The following is a 17,434-nucleotide window of genomic DNA, read 5'->3' on the forward strand; positions in this document are numbered from 1 at the left end:
TCACCTGTGTGGTGCTCTGGCCTTCGGGGAATCCCCAAGCCCATCCAATCCATCATCCATCCATCCATCCATCCACCCATCCATCCAGATGAGGCCAAGAGAATCCTGACCGGCCACGACTGCGGCCACGCCCAAGGCCACGCCCTCCAGCCCTCGGCCAGGAGGTCACTTACTCATCATCTCCCCCACACAGCTTCAGCAGAGTCTTCTTGTACTCGCCAGAGGTGTCGTTCTGGGGAGAAAGACAGAGAAAGGTTACCTCTCATTCAGCCCTGGGATCCTCTCAGACAAGGAGGGGAGGTTCTCCCCCAAACAGGGGGAGGCTGTCCACGTATTCACAGCAGCCCTGACTCTCCTCCTGTCTGGAGGTGGCTGAGACCAAAAAGTGGTGTACTGGTAAGCAGTAACAACTGGCTCTCTAGGAAACAAAGGAAAAAGCGCCCTGATTTGTAGCATTTGCCAATTTCCATGGTGTAAATACCTCCAATGGACAATTCCAAGCTACCGATATGCCTTTACTGAACGTGGAATTAAGAAGAGGTGCCTTCCCCAGACAGCTGGCCTCAGCACACCCCTGCCACCAGATAATCCCCAGCCGTGCTCTCCCACATGAAATAGTCCATGAAATAGGGCTCCCTGAGCAAAAACATTGGGAGTGCCAAAACCAAACAAACAAATGTACATTTGATAGACACGGCATATTCTACATCCCTCTTGGAGCCTCATAATGGACATATTAAAGTGAAGGCTGTGAGAAGTGCTGCAGTAAAGAAGCTGACTTATCTTTGCTTATTCTACTTTTTCCCAAACGTTTTCCATGGGACATTTTTGCACACAATGCCTATACAATTCCTATTTAGAAATACACTTTGGGGGGCTTCCCTGGTGGCGCAGTGGTTAAGAATCCGCCTGCCAATGTAGGGGACACGGGTTCGATCCCTGGTCCGGGAAGACCCCACATACCGCGGAGCAACTGAGCCCATGCGCCACAACTACTGAGCCTGTGCTCTAGGGCCCGTGAGCCACAACTACTGAAGCCCGCATGCCTAGAGCCCGTGCTCTGCAACAAGAGAAGCCACCACAATGAGAAGCCCGAGCACCGCAACGAAGAATAGGCCCCGCTCACTGCGACTAGAGAAAGCCTGAGTGCAGCAACAAAGACCCTACGCAACCAAAAATCAGTAAATCAATAAATAAATTTATAAAGAAAAAAAAAAAAGAAACACACTTTGGGGAGCTCAGCTTGAACTCAGAAAGCTTTATCCCACTCACGTGAAACAAGGAGAACTCAACCAGTTCTGCATCTGTCTCCTGTCTCCAGTCTCGTGGGCTGGACAGCCCAGAGTCATCGCCTGGCCCAGGGCCAACACGTCCCAAATAAACCCTCCTTTGTGTTCTTCAGTGCCTCCTGCTGCCTTCAGGAGGCTGACCTCTCACTGCCCTAGGGATGGAGTCCTCAGCCTGGATTCAACTTCATGCTCTTCATGGCCCCGCCCTGCCTTCCTCTAAAGAGGTGCCTCATGTCTTACAAGCACCCTGGACATCTGCTCCTCTGCTGAGCTGCCTTAAATTTCCTGAAGGTGCCACAGGCTGAGGCTCCTGGAATCCCCATGAGATGCCCAGCTTTCCAAGACAGTGCCTTTTCTCTTGGGAGAGCTCCCCAGCCCTCCCTGTACCCCCGTGAGCACCTCACCTTGATCATGCTGTACAGGGACTTTTCATATTTCGTCCGGAATATCTCCCGGACATCGAGTATGTCCAGCTCACTGCGGGAGACCATGATACGGATCAGGGTGTTGTCACGAGTCCCCAGCCCCTGCAAGACAAGCGGGTTTGGGGGACAGGGAGTTGAGAGGGGGCTGGAGTGCTGACAGCCCCCAGCTCAACTGAAAATACAACTTTTTGAGATAAAATGTTAAAATTAAGAACGAAAGAAGCAAATTGCCAATCCCTCCAAAGCTCCCTGTGTGTCCCTCCTGCTTTTATCTCCTTCCTCCCCCGACCTCATGTCATTCCCATCCTTGATACCCTCATAATTTTACCTAACTTTGTAACTCTAAGCAATACGCGATTTAGGTTCGCACATTTTGGAACTCTGTAAACACACCCCTATGCATTTATTTGTCCATGATGTTCCTGATGGACACCGGGTTGTTTCCAGTTCTTTCATAATATGGACAACACTGCTATGAACGTTCTTATGAACACATCATACAGGCAAACGTCTCTGCGGGGCCCAGCTGTCCAGCTCACTCTGGCGCTGGGAGACAGAGGATGGGCTACAGGCCACTTGTCCTTGTGGGATGGCCATGCAGGGACTTTGGGCCTATGGCCTCTGGCAACAAATGATTCATTCAGCCTGGTGCCCTGTGGGAATATCACCACTTTCTGTGTGTCATGTGTGTAAAGTCCTGGGAAGCACTACCGTCAGTACCCGGGTCTCAGGGATGAACATCACGAATCTTGGCAGAAAATGCCAAACTGTTTTTCACTTATTTACGTACATTGTATATAAACATTCTGTTTAATAGTATTTAAAAAGCATGGGCTTCCGATTGGAATTGACATATACACACTACTATGTATAAAATAGATAACTAATAAGGACCTACTGTATAGCACAGGGAACTCTACTCAGTGCTCTGTAATGGCCTATATGGGAAAAGAATCTAGAAAAGAGCAGAGGTATGTGTATGTATAACAGATTCACTTTGCTGTCCACCTGAAACTAACACAACAGTGTAAATCAACTATACTCCAATAAAAATTAAAAAAAAAAAAAGCACGGGCTTCCAACCCAGCTGGTTAGCTGGATCGGATGCAGGCTGTCACTGCACCCTCTGATCAATCATGAGGACAGGGCAGGTATTGGGTGGACAGGTGTGTGACCAGGCAGCACTCCAGGCTCTGGAGCTCACCTGGGACCAAGTGGCATCACGCTGTCCTGTGGTCAATGCCTTGAACACTCGCTTTGGCCGGTGGACCCCAAGGATTTGTCAGACTCCCAACAGTCCTGTGGAGGCGTGCAGAGCCCCCATCCCCCTACCTCATTCACATCAACCCCCTCACGCACCTTCATGGCCTTGAAGAGCCTTTCAGCAAAATACTCTGGGGTGCTCCGGACGCACTTCACTGGGAAGAGGGAGGAAGAGGTAGTTATTCTGGCTGCCTCGGAAGGATGAAGGGGTGGCCCGAGCCCTTTTTAGTTTCCGTTCCTTGGGGGTCACCAAGTTCAAACCTGGGAAGAACCTGGTTCCTGATAAGCCGCAGTCCTTGAGCACCCCAGACCCACCACTTTTATCACAAACCCAGGGGACACAGAAATCAGAAAATGGGCCTGTTGTCATGTGGGGAGTGAACTGCAAGGACCCCCTTCCACTTTCTAGTCCTTCGGGGTTTCACAGGGAACTGGGTCAGGTGGGGAAGCATCTGGGATGGGGCTGGGAAAGGTAGTTCCTCAACAGAAAGGTACCAGCTGAACCTCTGGATCTTGCTGGCAGAGTGGGCTAGAACCTAACTACTTTAAATAGGGTTGGTGGGGGATAGCTCTGGGCAAGATGAGGGCTGGGCCGTAGCTCTCCCCCAAGAAACACATACCCACAACCTACCCCAGGCTCAGGCATACTGACTCTTGAAATGTCTGGCTTGCAAACAGACAATCTGGTTTTCTCCTTCCCACCTCCATACCATACAATTCCCCTGTTCCTGGGTCAGAATCCCTGAATCCCTCAAAGGCCCCGGGAATGCAATGTCAGGACGTACCCACAGCAAGCATCAGCTTCTCAAAGTCCCCGGACAGCTCCCCTCGGATGCTGGCTTCGATCGGCTTCCCCGTGGTCTTCAGATACTCATCAAACACTGAGTCCGACAGACAGAAAGGGGTGTTAAGAGTACCCCCATAACACTGGAAGGAATGGGGACTTCAGAAGGGGAGGCATAGTGGCCAGGACCAGCGTGCCACCATGAAGGTAGGGCTGGCACCTAGGGAGGGGTCAGGGAGGTCGTGCACATCACCAGCCACCATGCAGCCTCGCTGCGTCTGCTGTGAGAGACTGTGTACACCTCCTGCTCCAACATGAAGACAGACTGGTACTGAGACGGAGGGGCTGAACATCCTGTTAAGGCCTCTCATGAGGGCCTCTACAAACCACCATCTAATAAAATCAAGACTAGTGTTTGGGTTGTGGATGAGGCAGCTATCATGCTCCCTTAGCAGAAAAGGAAAAGAGAAAGGAAATCTTGGCATAACTCGAAGGGGGCAGCTGTAGGTCTTCTCTGGAGCTTACCCAACCGAAGGTGCTGCTTGCTGCGATTTCCCAAAATGTAAATGAACTGGGCTTCATCTGTTCCCCATTTCAGTTCCCCTGCCTCATACAGGTCCTGAAGGGGAAGAGGTGGGATTTAACTAAAAGAGGAAACCGCAGGAGACAGAACTCACCAGCCAAGCCACTCAGAACTGCTGCCAGATCCCTGAACATGCCCTTAATTGGTAGCCTCAGGACATCTGCATACACCTGTACAGCTTTCTCCCTTTCTTTCTGGGGAAACTCCTACTCAAACTTCAGGGCCCAGATTAAATGTCCCATTTGTTCTCAAAGCACTTCCTGATGTCCCTAGGCAGAGTTCTCTTTCCTTCCCTCTCTCTTCTAGGCTTCCTGTTTCTTTATAGCTTTGATCTAGTGTATATTATAATATTTATATGCCTTGCTTCCCACTATGACATGGGCTCCTCAAGAACAGGAATTATGTCTTACATTCTCTGTATCTACTGCTGCAGTGTTACTGGCACATAGTGGGAGCTCAAAACACCTGGAATGTATGGTATATCCACAGGGAGGGTGTTTGTGTGATTAATATATGCCTGTCTCCCCAGTACTGTCCGACTTTGTTCATTTAGGATTCCCCAACGCTTGGCAGAATGCCTGGCACACAGTAAGTGTTCAATAAATATTAATTAACTGAATGAACAAATGATGAAAAGCTCCAAAATACATCTCACCAACTTTACATACTGTGTACCTTTGAAAGCTAACTTAAGTCCTTTCTTCAACAAAGCACTGTATAAATGATGGCTGTGAGTCAGTTATTTCTGGCATCTGATGCAAATTACTCTGCCTCCAGCCCTTCCCTGCATGCCCAACCTCTCCCCTCTCTCAGGGCTGCCTCGCTGTGCCCGGGGACCTCCACTGGTGCTGATTTACCTGGACGTCCTGCTGCACCAGGTCCTCGCTCACTACATCATCCTCCTCCCTGGTTCCCTGGGCAGAAAGACAAGGAACACATGGTTCAGATACCAGAGCCAGGACAAAGCCTGGATGCCAGTGGTAGAGACAGGAGGACTGGGAAAACCGTGGTGGCCCAGAGTGTCCAGGAGAAGAGACTGACAGCAGCCACTGAATCAAGACCACAGCACCTGGGAATTCCCTGGTGGTCCAGTGGTTATGATCTGAGCTCTCACTGCTGAGGGCTTGGGTTCAATCCCCGGTTGAGGAACTAAAATCCCACACGCCACTCAGTGCAGCCAAGAAAAAAGAAAAAGAAAAAAAAAGACCACAGCATCTATTTTGCAGCAAATCACAGGGTCCCTCCCACTGGCTTCTCCCTCATCCTTGGAGCTTGGACCAAACAGAGGAGTCCTGAGAATAACCAAGGTCTTCCTAGGTGCCTCCACCCCAGAGGAAGCCTTGTACTGAGAACATCTCTGAGGATAGGACTCCTGCCACAAGTCCCGGCATGGTCCACGAGGCCATCCAACAATATCACAGGGGTCAAAAGTCTGCATATTTGCATTCTGTTAGGGGCTTAAGCCAAGGAATTCACCAATGAGGATTTGAGACTGGGGGCCTGAGATCTGAGCTCACAAGCTGTGAAGGCACCAAATCCTATTTGTGTTCCTGTCACTCCACCCACACCCAATGCCCCATCAGACAGAGGGGGATACTCATAGGGGCCAGGGGCCAGCCATACTGGGCTCCTAGTTATGTGGGCAGAGGTCAAGCCTATGCTTATCTCCTGTTCCCCCTGAACTGTGCATTTCACGATCTCAAACACCCTGGTTCTCTTTGGGAGCGAGCCTAAGGAGACAGAGCTTACAATCCGTGCCATGTAACCGCCTGCTAGATGTTAGATATTGAGGAGGCCACATCTTTGACTCCAAGATACAGGCTGGCATGCTCCTGTCCTGAACATGAGCTTTGAAAATGGGGGCAAAGGCCACGCTTTCCCACTCTTGAAGATCATCTCCTGATAATTCCGCAGCTGCTTAATACCGAATGAGGATAGTTATGGTAACAAGAGGAAAAGAACTGGGAGCGGCTGCTGTAAGATGAGGGGAGGGAGGGCAATGAAAGAAACAAAGAGGTGGCTTTATATATAAACCTTCCTAAAAGTTTGGTCCTTGGAGCTGGACTTGAGATACCTCAATGCCTGTTCCCAAGGGGCTGAGCAGGGAGAGGAGAAGCAGCAGGGTGGGATGTGTACTCCAGCCACTGCAGTTGTGCAGAATGCAGGCCTGCTGTTGCCAGAGCTTTCGATTATTCAAAAGAATCTGAAGATCTGGTTTTGGACCAAAATCTCCCTAGTTTTAAATGTTAGCAACTAACTCAAAGTGTTTTTTTAAAAAAAACGTATGTGGGGGGGAAATGAACAAAGGAAGAAACCCAACTTGGGCAGGCAGAACTCAGCCACGGACACCAGTGTGCAGCATCTTTATGCTCTTTTTTATGTCATCCGTGGGTGGGAGGGAGTAGCAGGGCTTGGCTATGAGGGAATGCCACGCAGGCAGCTCCAGAGATGCTATGACCCCGCTGGCGCCCCTGCTGGTGAGCTCAGGTAGGTGCAGCGGCTGGGGAAGCCATGGCTGGAGCGAGGCTGGAGAGGAGGGGGAAGGGGTACGTGCGGAGAGAGGAAGGAGGACACAGGAGCACAAGAGAGACAGGGTATGTGAAAAGAAATGCAGGTCACCTGCCTGTGCGAGCCACGGGGGACAGAATAGACCCTGGACGCTCAGATTCCACACCCAGGTGAGCCAGAGAGAAACCATCTCAAGTTTGAGGATAAGATGGGCAGAGGGAGGGGGGAGGCCACAAAACACCAAGGAGGACTTTACATGTGAAGAACCACCAAGGAGGCCCTCACGGGCCACCCTGTTTGGGAAAACAGGGAGAAGGTGCTCACAGCCCCCTGCACCCTGGCAGAGAGCTCGGGGAGGGCCCCAAGGTGGACAAACCTGCAGCAGGACCACGAGCATCTTCTGGAAGTGACCAGAGGTGTCCCCAATGACGTCAGCCTCCAGGTCTCGCTCGTAGGCTGCGGGGAAGTAACACAAGCTCTAGCCCCATCCCCAGGACACCCCAGGAAACCAGGATAAAAGTCCCTGCTGCCCCTAAAATGATCAGATATTTGTTACAAATCCCAGTCTCCATGACAGCCATGGCAAGACCCAGGGTGTATTTTCACAGTCCTCTGTACTGACCCACGATGTGATGAGATGGAATCTGCCCAAGTCTCTCTATCCCCACCTGTGCTGTCCTACCCCAGACACCGTCGTCACTCACCTGGAGAGTGGCTACGGCCTTCTGACTGTTTTCTCTGCTTCTCCAATCCACAGCAACATGGGTGACTGTCTTAAAGCCCACATTCATCGTGGGTGCCTCTGTTTCCCACTGGGCTTGAAATAAACACTGTCTCTCTCTCTTGGCCTACACGGCCCTGTGTAATCCGGTCCTGCCCTCTACTGCTCTAGGCTTGCACTGGATACCAGGCTTATTTTGCTCAAGGGCCTTTGGTCTTGCCATTCCCTCTCCTGGGTCTTCTTCCCCACTCTGTGTACAACTGGATCCTTCTCATTTCCTCCCAAGACAGGCTTCCCTGACCACCTGTCTGAAGCACGTCCTCCCCAGTTAAAGCCGGATGCCTGTTCTCTGTTTGTTTCTTTCATAACACTTCACCACAACAAGTCACCATCATGTTTATTTGTTTACCTGTTTATTATCTGTATCCCTCATTACCTCATTAATCTATAAGCTCTCAGGCAGGAACTATATGGATGCCCACCGCCATATCCTGAGAACCTCGCACGCTGCCCAGCACAGAGCAGGTACTTATTGGATGGATGGACAGAACAGAGGGAAGGAGAAAAAAAAGGTGAATGGGTAGAGTCTTAGGGTCCCTACTCTTGTGATCACCTTCATTATGCATCTGAAAAACCCTGAATGGCCCCTCCTGCTCTTCTCACCATCTTTGTACGCTGCCACCAGCTGGTGGATCTGCTCGTTGGTCCGCGAAGCCAAGATCTCAATGAGGCACTTCTCATCGGTACCAATGCCCTGGGAGAGGGGAAGGGGCATGTGAGTCAAGGGTTGGGATGGGAGGCCACCAGCCCCGAGATGGGAACCTGGGGTGGTCAGAGCAAGGAAACCCGCAGCACTCAGGGTGCCCCTAACACAGCTCTTAGGCACCAAGCTGGAGCTGCTGCCCTGAGATGGGGTTCTAGTGCCACCTCTGCCTGAAGCTTGCTTTGTGACTGCTCATTTAAAAAACTTTATCTTTCTGCACCTCTCTTTCCTCATCTATAAAATGGAGATGATACTAGTTGCTCTACTGAACTCACAGGAAGAATGAGAAGGTGATAACCTCTTACATGGTTACGTTTATTAGTTAGAAACAAATTCATGTTTACTAGCTCATCTGAGGCAAAGATCATAGCACTTTATAAACTGTAAAGTGCTAAGTACACTCGAAGGCATTTGGTCTCCCGCCGCTTGGTGGGGAGCGACTTTCTACTTCCACTAGCCTGGGCTGCCCCTGAGATCCTGAATACACCTCCTCAGCCGCTCCTGCCCTTTCCTCTCCAGCCCACTCTGATCAAACCAAATCCTCTCCAGGCTCTGGGCCCAGCTCGATCCTCTCATCTTCTGTGACGCCCTCTCCAGCCACCCCGAGCCCAGGGCCTGTCCTCATGACCTCCTTTAACATGCCCTTGCCCTTTGGGTGTTGGACACAATCTGTCTCCACTTCCCTGTGTCCTGCTTCCTCGGGACTGTAAGCTGCTGGGGTGGGCGTGTGGGCCAAGGGCCCCATTTCACAGGGTGGGCCTCACACCGACACCTGTCCCACCTCTGTCCATCTGGAAGAGACCGCAGTGCCCCTCTGGGATAGGATTTGGGCAAGCTGCCTCCAAGCAGGGCACACACGCGGGGTGGGTGCAGGGCTCACTGAACGCTTGCTGGAGAGGTTGGAATCTCCCATTAACCACGCCCCCAACCCTTACACACGCGCAGACCCACACTTCATACCGAGATGGCGTCTTTAATTTCTTTGGCATCACTATAGGCAGGTGGCCTCATGAGACCCACAATCAGTCGTTCAAACTTCCCTGTCAGCTCGTACTTCAAGTCTGCAATGAGGTCCTGGTTGCGGGGCAGAGGGAGGAGGAGACAGAAGAGCAGTTATACTGATAAGGATTACGTTTAATGAGCACTTACTCTGTACAGGCACTGGACTAAGTAATCTCACTTAATCCTCATTGGTGAAGGTACATACTATCATCAGCCTTCAGAAATGGGTTGAGACATCAGGTAACCTCCCCAGAGGCACGCAGCTAGCGAAAGGCAGGATTCAAGTCCACAGCACTGTGCCTCTTCCTCGCCGTTGTCTGTTTACTTGTTTGCTGTGTGTCTCTCCCACGGTCCGTGAGTCCATAGGGTTGACACCCTCAGGTCTTATTCACCTGTGTAGCCCTAACCCCTAACACAGTGCCCAGCGTGAAGCAGGTGCTCTAGATGTTCCTGTGGCTGAATGGCCCCTGCCTGAGAGGAGAAGAAAGGAGGGGACTTCCCTGGTGGCGCAGTGGTGGAGAATCCGCCTGCCAATGCAGGGGACACAAGTTTGATCCCTGGTCCAGGAAGAGCCCACCTGCCACGGAGCAACTAAGCGCCACAACTACTGAGCCTGCACTCTAGAGCCCATGAGCCACAACTACCGAGCCCACGCGCCCGCAACTACCTAAGCCCTTGCTCCGCAACAAGAAGCCACCGCAATGAGACGCCCACGCACCACGATGAAGAGTAGCCCGCACACAGCAACAGAGACCCAACACAGCCAAAAAAAAAGAAAAAGAAAAAAGGAGGGCGGAAGTGCCAGCACAGAGGCTGACCTGGAGTAAAATACTCACAAAAGGCCCTGAACACACAGGTGAATGAAATCATTCACCAACAGCCCCCCCATCCCACCCGCCCTCTGGTTGCCATGGTTACCTTGCCATAGAGGGACTTGTAGTTCTGGCAGATCTCCTGCCTCTGCCTGTTGCTCCGGGAAGTAATCAGCTCCAGTATGGCCTCCTTGTCACTGCCTAGAAGAGGGGAGGCACCCGTCACCCTACCCCAACCTGCCTCCAGGAAGCCCACCAGGGCTGTTCCCTGCAAGTCCTCAGCATCAGCCTTCTGCTCACGTGAGGCAGTGACCTCGGAGTGGGGAATCTATGGGGACCTGACAAGCCACCACTGAGAGAGATCCTAGCACATGTAGTATCTGAGCTCAGAGGGCCCGTGATCTACCTCCTCATCACACGGATAAGGAAACTGAGGCCCAGAAAGGAGCAACAACTCACCCAAGGTCTCCCAATGAGCCTGGCTTAGAAAAACCCAGGTGTCCTAACGCCCAGGACAGGGTTCTTTCAGTGAGAGGGAAAAGAAAAGAGAATAAGCAGCAAATTCAGGGTAGTGCTTACCCCCAAGAGAAAAGACAGAGTGATGCTATCAGGAGGGCGACCCACCATGGAGGTTTCAACTATATGAGGAAGTAAGTGCTATCTCTCAAGTTGGTTGGCAGGTCTATGGGTAAAGTTTCTCCTACTCTTTAGATCTTTTTATTTGAATAGTTCATTATAAAATTATAATAATAAAAAGAGGAGACCAAAGAATGACCGAGTACATCTCACCATCCCACCCCACCGCCCACCAAAAGGGCTATCCTTTTGGTATGGGGACACCCCCAAGCCCAGTTGAATCCCGCTTCTCTCCCTGAGGGCCCCACTCCTGGTGGCCGAGCACCCACCGAAGCCCTTCATGGCATTGTACAGAGTCTCGGCATCCTGGCTGGGGTCAAAGTCGGGGAAGTCGTGAATGGAGCCCCGGTACTTGGCGCCCTGTGGAGAGAAGAGCAGAGGGTGAGGTGCTGGCCCTGAACGGGGTTCCCAGCCCTGGCCACAGGATAAAGGTCCACGCTGTCCCTAAAATGATCAGATATTTGTTACAAATCCCAAAACTCAGCCTCCATAATGGCCACGGCAAGACCCAGGGGTGTATTTTCACAGTTCTCTGAAGAGACCCAGGACGTGGTGAGATGGAATCTGCCCACTTCTCTCTATCCCCACCTGCACTGTCCTACCCCGGACACCGTCGTCGCTCACCTGGAGCGTGGCTGAGCTCCCTGCCCCTAAAATGGAGCGCTGGCTACAGAAAGCCCGGGCAAGGGTACGGAGGACTCTTCCTGTACCTCCTGCCACCGCCTGCCCCAAGGGTGGTGCCATTTCCCCACGGGAGGAGAGCTCGGCCAAGCCCCCAGCTCTGCACCACTTTCCCAGGAGCCGGGAGAGATAAAACCCAGACTGAGTGCAGGGGGTGGGAATGATTCCTGCAAAAGTAACCAGAGCCCCACATATGTCTATGGCACTTTACGGTGTACAAAGCCCTTTCACCTCCACGAGTGTGATTTTAGTGTTTTGTAGAAGCGCTTCAGATGATCTCTATCACGGAAACAAAGAAACCAAGCCCCACAAAGGGAAGCCACTTGCTGGGGTCACACAGAACCCACATCTCTCTCCAGTTCCTCTTTGCTCTCTAGCTCCAGAAACCTTGCAGCTGCCAGCTTCTGAGGGTGGGGTCCTGGCCCAGGGTGGGGGGCCCAGAGCCACCCTCAGAATCAACACCCAGATGAGGTGCTGCTCTTCTGGGCCCAGTAAACTGAGCCATGAACTGGCATCTGAGGACAAGCTGGCTGGGTCCTTGGGACAAAGGCGGGGAGAGGCAGAGCCAGAGAATCTTAGACATCGAAGCTGAATGCACAATGGGCTGGTTCACAGAGAAGTCAGATATGGGTCAGCCATGGGGCCCCGGAGAGCAGCGAGAGCTGGGATAGCCGTGGATACCAGAGCCCAGGGCACTAAGCACACAGTGCAGTGACAGGGCACTTAGCCTGTGCCAGGTCCGATGCGAAGGGCCGAAGATTCGGGGAGAAAGAAGACCCGAGCCTGACTTTCATGAGCTTCTGACCCAGTGGAGGAGAGAGACTAGAACACAAATTAGCATAGAGCTCGTAATAAATACCCCATGACAGAGGCAAAGCGACTTGGGAAAACAGTGGAGGGCAATTCCAGGTGCATGAGGGAACCAGGACAGGCTTCATGGGAGGGGCAGGGTGGCTCGCATAACTGTGCCTAGAGCAGTAAGAAGTGCACGGCAGCAAATGAGCCTCCGACCACCTCCTGCGTCTCCCGGCACCTGCACTGCAGGACCCGGCCTGGCATTTGAACGCTCTGTTGGTTTATGTCAGCCGTTGCTGGCTCCTCCAAGGTATGCATGCGTGGGTGCAGGGTTGCTATTTAAAGTTCTGGCAGGGAAGATGACCAGAAAGGGACACGGCCCTCTTCCCACCACCCGTGAATCCCCTGCAACCTGATCACACCGCTGGGCAGAGAAAGAGAGAGTAACACACGCCAGATACCCAGACCAGAAAAGAGATACTCCCTCTAGAAAGCTCCACGCGTATCTGTCTTGATGTATTCCCAGCAGCTGGCTCAAGGCTTGCCACAACTAGGCACCATTTGTTTCCTAGGTGGATAGGTGTACGGGCAGATACAGGACTGTGAACATACCCTGAGCAATCAAAGAAGACTTCCTGGAGGAGAAGGCTAAGCTGAGCCCTAAAGGATGAGCAACAGCTGGCCCAAGGGGTGGGGGAGGGAAGGAAAAGGCTTCTTACAGAGAAACAGCATGGCAAAGGCCTGGAGCCAAGAGCATACAAGAACAGTCAGGAAAGCAAGCCCAGATTCTTCAGGGCTCTTGCGGATGCCCAAAGTTGCCAAGATCGTGGGATTGTAAGTTGGCAGGAGGGAGGGAGGAGGAGAGGGGAAGGATGGAAGCGGAGCCCCCAGGAAGAAGGGAAGAGGTCCCAGCAGTAAGCTGACACCTTCTCTCCTGCTTCTGCTCCCCCCTCTTCCCTCCTCACCCAGTGCAGTGGTTGAGGCAGCATTTGGGGCAGAGGCTGCAGCTGAAAGATGAGGCCATGCCATGCTGGAGGACAGGAAGTCCAACTGCTATCACAAGGCTGGATCGAAACGCTCCCTTAGGGCTTCCCTGGTGGCGCAGTGGTTGAGAGTCCGCCTGCCGATGCAGGGGACGTGGGTTCGTGCCCCGGTCCGGGAAGATCCCACATGCCGCGGAGCAGCTGGGCCTGTGAGCCATGGCCGCTGAGCCTGCGCGTCCGCAACGGGAGAAAACGCTCCCTTAGAGGTGGGCTTGGCCAGCTGCAAGTCGGTCTCTCTCCCATGTGGCTCTTTGCACAACAATAGTAAGTAGCCCGTCAGACTAGTTATCCCAGCACCCTGCAGGATCACAGCCACGGGGAGAGGGCGGCGCAGGGGGGCCCCAGCACTGGTCACATTTAGAGACGCAGGGACAGTCCTTCAAATCACCCAGGTTTCCCATCATTGGTCATTCTCACACCAACCTGGTGAATTTACATCTCCCAGTGCCACCTGCACAGCTGTCCCCACTTCTCCACCTCACCCTGACTGCCTGCCACTCCTCTGGCACACAGGTTCCTGGCCTCAAGTACCGGCGAGGGGAGGGGAGAGAAGAGGAGAAAGGACTTTCTACCCTGAAATATTCAGCAGGCCCCAGTGCCAGCTGGTGAGCAGCCTGGACCCCAGGCTCCACCCAGGCTGCTGCTAGAGCAGGAGTCCCGAGGCCGCTCGGGAACCTAAGCCACGTGAGTCAGAGAGGTGGCTGCCCAACCAGGACTCCACCTGGAGCAGGCCTGACCCAGTCCTCCCCACCAACACCTGCCACTCTCGCCCTGTCCCCTAAGCCTTCAGATACTCACCTTCACGTCAAACCCAGAATATCCCTGTGAAATGAAGGCCACAGAGCCATGCCTCTGGGCCTTTCTATGACACCACACTATTTCTTTATGACTTTGGGCCTCAGGGTCCCCCCTTCTGGAAGGAGAGAGGGAGAACTGACACAGAGATCACAGCAGAAGTAACTGGGGGTGGCCTGGACCAGAGAAAAGAGGGAGTGGCTTGTTCTGTGCCTCTGTGTGTGTGTGTGTACACGTGTGTGCACGCGTGTGTGTGTTGGGAAGGGGTACACAGGAGCAGAGTTGGGGGTGCTAATAATTGGGAGCATTAGACACAAACTTCAGCTCAGTGGAAGGAAGACCTTTCTCACTCTTCCCTAGCACAGGCAGTACCCGACTGATCCAACTTCGATTATTCAAAAAGTGATACACTTTCAGTGGAAACTGTACTTCGAACTGTACATTTGGATCTTTTCCCGGGCTTGCGATACGCTGTAGGGTCCTCTCTCATGAGGCTGGGCTGCAGGGGCAAGCCGCAGCTCCCAGGCAGCCACGCGACCACGAGGGTGGTCATCTAATACACTGACGGCGATTCTGTACCCAACCATTCTGGTTTTCACGTTAAGTACCGTATTCGATACATTACATGAGATATTCAACACTTTATTATGAAATAGGCTGTGTGTTAGATGATTTAGCCCAACAGTAGGCTCCTATAAGAGTTCTGAGCACAGTTAAGGTAGATGAGGCTAAGCTCTGATGTTCAGTGGGGTAGGTGGATTAAATGCATTTTCAACGCATGATGTTTTCAACTAACCATGGGTTTACTGGGAGGTAACCCCACTGCAGGTCAAGGAAGACCTGTATTGTCTTCAGCCCCCTTCTTCTTTCCCCCGACCCTTGCTCTCCAAGCATCCAAACTGCTCTTACTGCCCTGCACATGCTACGTTCTCTCCCCTCTGCCCCTCTGTTCCAGCATCCCCTCTACCTAAAGCGCTCTCAGCCCCCTTGTTCTTCCTCAAGTAGCTCTCTCCAGGCAGCTTTTCCTATTTCCTCAACCTGCGTGCCCCCAGAGCTCCTTTACTGCTCCCACTAGAGCATTAGCACTGTGCATGGGGGCTCCAACTCATCCCATAGGATAAGGGACCCCCTAAGGCTCTGCCATCCTAGGGCTCTTGCTTGTAGGATGTCTATGGCTGCTGGTCCGTGGCAACAAGAAAGCACAGGTCAGCTAGGCAGACAGCAGGGTCTGGGAGCACTGGTGCAGGAGTCCAAAGATGTGTGCCCTAGGTCCTGGCCACCCTGGTCTCCCGGGACCTGATCTGTCCACTTGGGTCATCCAGAACCCTGCAATTCGAATGCCTCTCAGGAAGTAACTCTGGGATGATTACTCATGGGAAATGGGTAGCAACAACAACTACGCCTTGGATCTTTGTCTATAACCACTAGCACTCTCTCCTGGTCAGAGAGGCCACTTGTGCAAAGTGTGCTCCTCAGAGGCCGACAGGCAGGCCACGGCTAAGACTTTTTTGAGTACTGATCCTACATCATATAACACAATGTGCTCTTCTAAAATTGTGAATAGACATCCTTAAGGCCCTTGTTCATTGGGTGGCAAGTCATGAAGATGGGGACAAAGTTTAGCTATCACTGAGCTCAATCACCTCATAATGGAAACTGGGGCCACAGAGAAGGTAAAGAACTCACCCAAGATCACACAGCTTCTGTATTATGTCTGTGGCCAATAGCTCTATGATTGACATGAGGGACCAAAGGGGCCAAATCAGGGGTCCCTTTGTTTTATTCTCCCTTTTCAACCCCACTGTTCCAGTGACCACGTCTTTTTCTCTAAGTCCAGCCAACAGGGCAAACCCTGGCCCAGAGCAACACCTAGCTCTGACCAAGGACGGAACCTAATCCTGGCCACACACAGGACTAAGAGCTCTGATACACCTCAAATTCCACAGCCCAGCAAAGCGCTCAGACAGCATGAAAGACTGGTGTCTCTCAAGCCAGGGAAACTTAATCCCAAATGCATGTGACAGAGAGGACCCAAATCCACCTCCAGAGCAGAGAGGACCCTCTCTAATGCTTTTGCCTATCCAGTATCCATCTCCCTTCCTGGGGGAACCACTCTTGGGCCAGGCAGCTCAGGTGGGACCAGCTCTACCACCTGGATCCAAGTTACCCAGGCCCAGCCAATGAAAACCAAACCCAAGATTTTCCCTGGAATAGTTTGGTATAAATTATGTTGTATCCTGCATGCTGCCCAGGAAGCAGAATGGAAGCCTAGAGCTGCTGCTGATGGCTAGTATGAACAATTAAGGAAGAATGTGTCCAAGAATGAAGCCACCCAGAGGAGGCCCAGTTCACGGAGGCAGGATCCTGACAATATCATGTGGGCCCCTGGATCCAGCCAGACCTGAAGCCCTGCGCTTCTCAGTCATGTGAGCCAATACACCTCCTTTCTGCTTAGGACGTTGTGTGTTGTCATCGGTCACTTGCATCTGAAAGAGCTGTGACTTATTATAATAGGAGCAAGCAAAGCCTGAGAACCTCTCCAGCTCTTTTGTAACTGAAGGTACCAGGGATCTGTGCTGCAGGCACAGTGACTCTGGGAGAAGCCCAGGCCCAGGGGAAGGACTATAGGAGGGGAAAGCCTCCTTACCTGTGCTAGCTTGGCCATGGTCTCGAGTTCTGCAGCAGACAACACTGTGGAGAAAAAAGAAATGCCATGAGATTCCTCTGCACTCTGATTCCCTCCATTCTTTCCCCTAAATTTCCTCAGCCTCATTCCTTTCAAGGGAGAGTGTGCTCCCGCAGCTGTTTTCCAGCTGCCTCCAGCCCTTCAGGTTAAATCACACCCAGGTTAAAGACCCAGCTCAGGGACAGGCACAGTTTTTGGAGGATAATGGATGGACTAGCCAGTGTCCAGATGCTCACAGCAGGATGGGAAAGACTCTTGGAACCAGGAGAACTTGAAAGAGGGAAAGGGCACGACCACTGACCAGCACAACTCCTCCAGGCCACGCAGGGCACTTTCCCAGATGCTGTCTCACTTAATCCTCACAGCAATCCTTCCTGGAGTCAAATTCCCCTTTTTTATAGAGGAGGAAACTGAGGATGGGGGTTCAGGGAGGTTAAATAATTTGCCCAAGATCATACATCTTAAAACTGAATTCACTATACACGAAATAAACAACAAGGACCGACTGCATAGCACAGGGAATTATATTCAATATCTTGTGATAACATAAAATGGAAAAGAATCTGAAAAAGCTGAATCGCTCTGCTGTACACCTGAAACTAACACAACATTGTAAATCAACTATACTTAAATTAAAAAAAGACCCTG

At 52.1% G+C, this 17,434-nt stretch overlaps 1 protein-coding gene across 3 annotated transcripts in view; it reads right to left on the bottom strand.

Annotated features, from left to right (window-relative positions):
• The window catches only part of ANXA6 (annexin A6), a 52,715-nt gene that overhangs the window by 26,626 nt on the left and 8,655 nt on the right, over positions 1-17,434 (bottom strand). For all 3 annotated transcript variants that reach the window (XM_024750114.1, XM_024750096.1, XM_024750104.1), the window contains exons 2-13: positions 16,748-16,791; positions 11,056-11,146; positions 10,257-10,351; positions 9,297-9,410; positions 8,237-8,327; positions 7,229-7,308; positions 5,202-5,258; positions 4,287-4,380; positions 3,763-3,858; positions 3,074-3,132; positions 1,694-1,816; positions 174-232 (exon numbers count right to left, since the gene is read on the bottom strand). In XM_024750114.1, the coding sequence (XP_024605882.1) occupies positions 174-232; positions 1,694-1,816; positions 3,074-3,132; positions 3,763-3,858; positions 4,287-4,380; positions 5,202-5,258; positions 7,229-7,308; positions 8,237-8,327; positions 9,297-9,410; positions 10,257-10,351; positions 11,056-11,146; positions 16,748-16,765 (977 nt within the window). In that variant the 5' untranslated portion in view covers positions 16,766-16,791. The remainder of the gene's footprint in view (positions 1-173; positions 233-1,693; positions 1,817-3,073; positions 3,133-3,762; positions 3,859-4,286; positions 4,381-5,201; positions 5,259-7,228; positions 7,309-8,236; positions 8,328-9,296; positions 9,411-10,256; positions 10,352-11,055; positions 11,147-16,747; positions 16,792-17,434) is intronic.

This window comes from Neophocaena asiaeorientalis, unplaced genomic scaffold (genome assembly GCF_003031525.2).
Source record: "Neophocaena asiaeorientalis asiaeorientalis breed wild unplaced genomic scaffold, Neophocaena_asiaeorientalis_V1.1 scaffold548, whole genome shotgun sequence".
Classification (NCBI taxonomy): domain Eukaryota; kingdom Metazoa; phylum Chordata; class Mammalia; order Artiodactyla; family Phocoenidae; genus Neophocaena; species Neophocaena asiaeorientalis.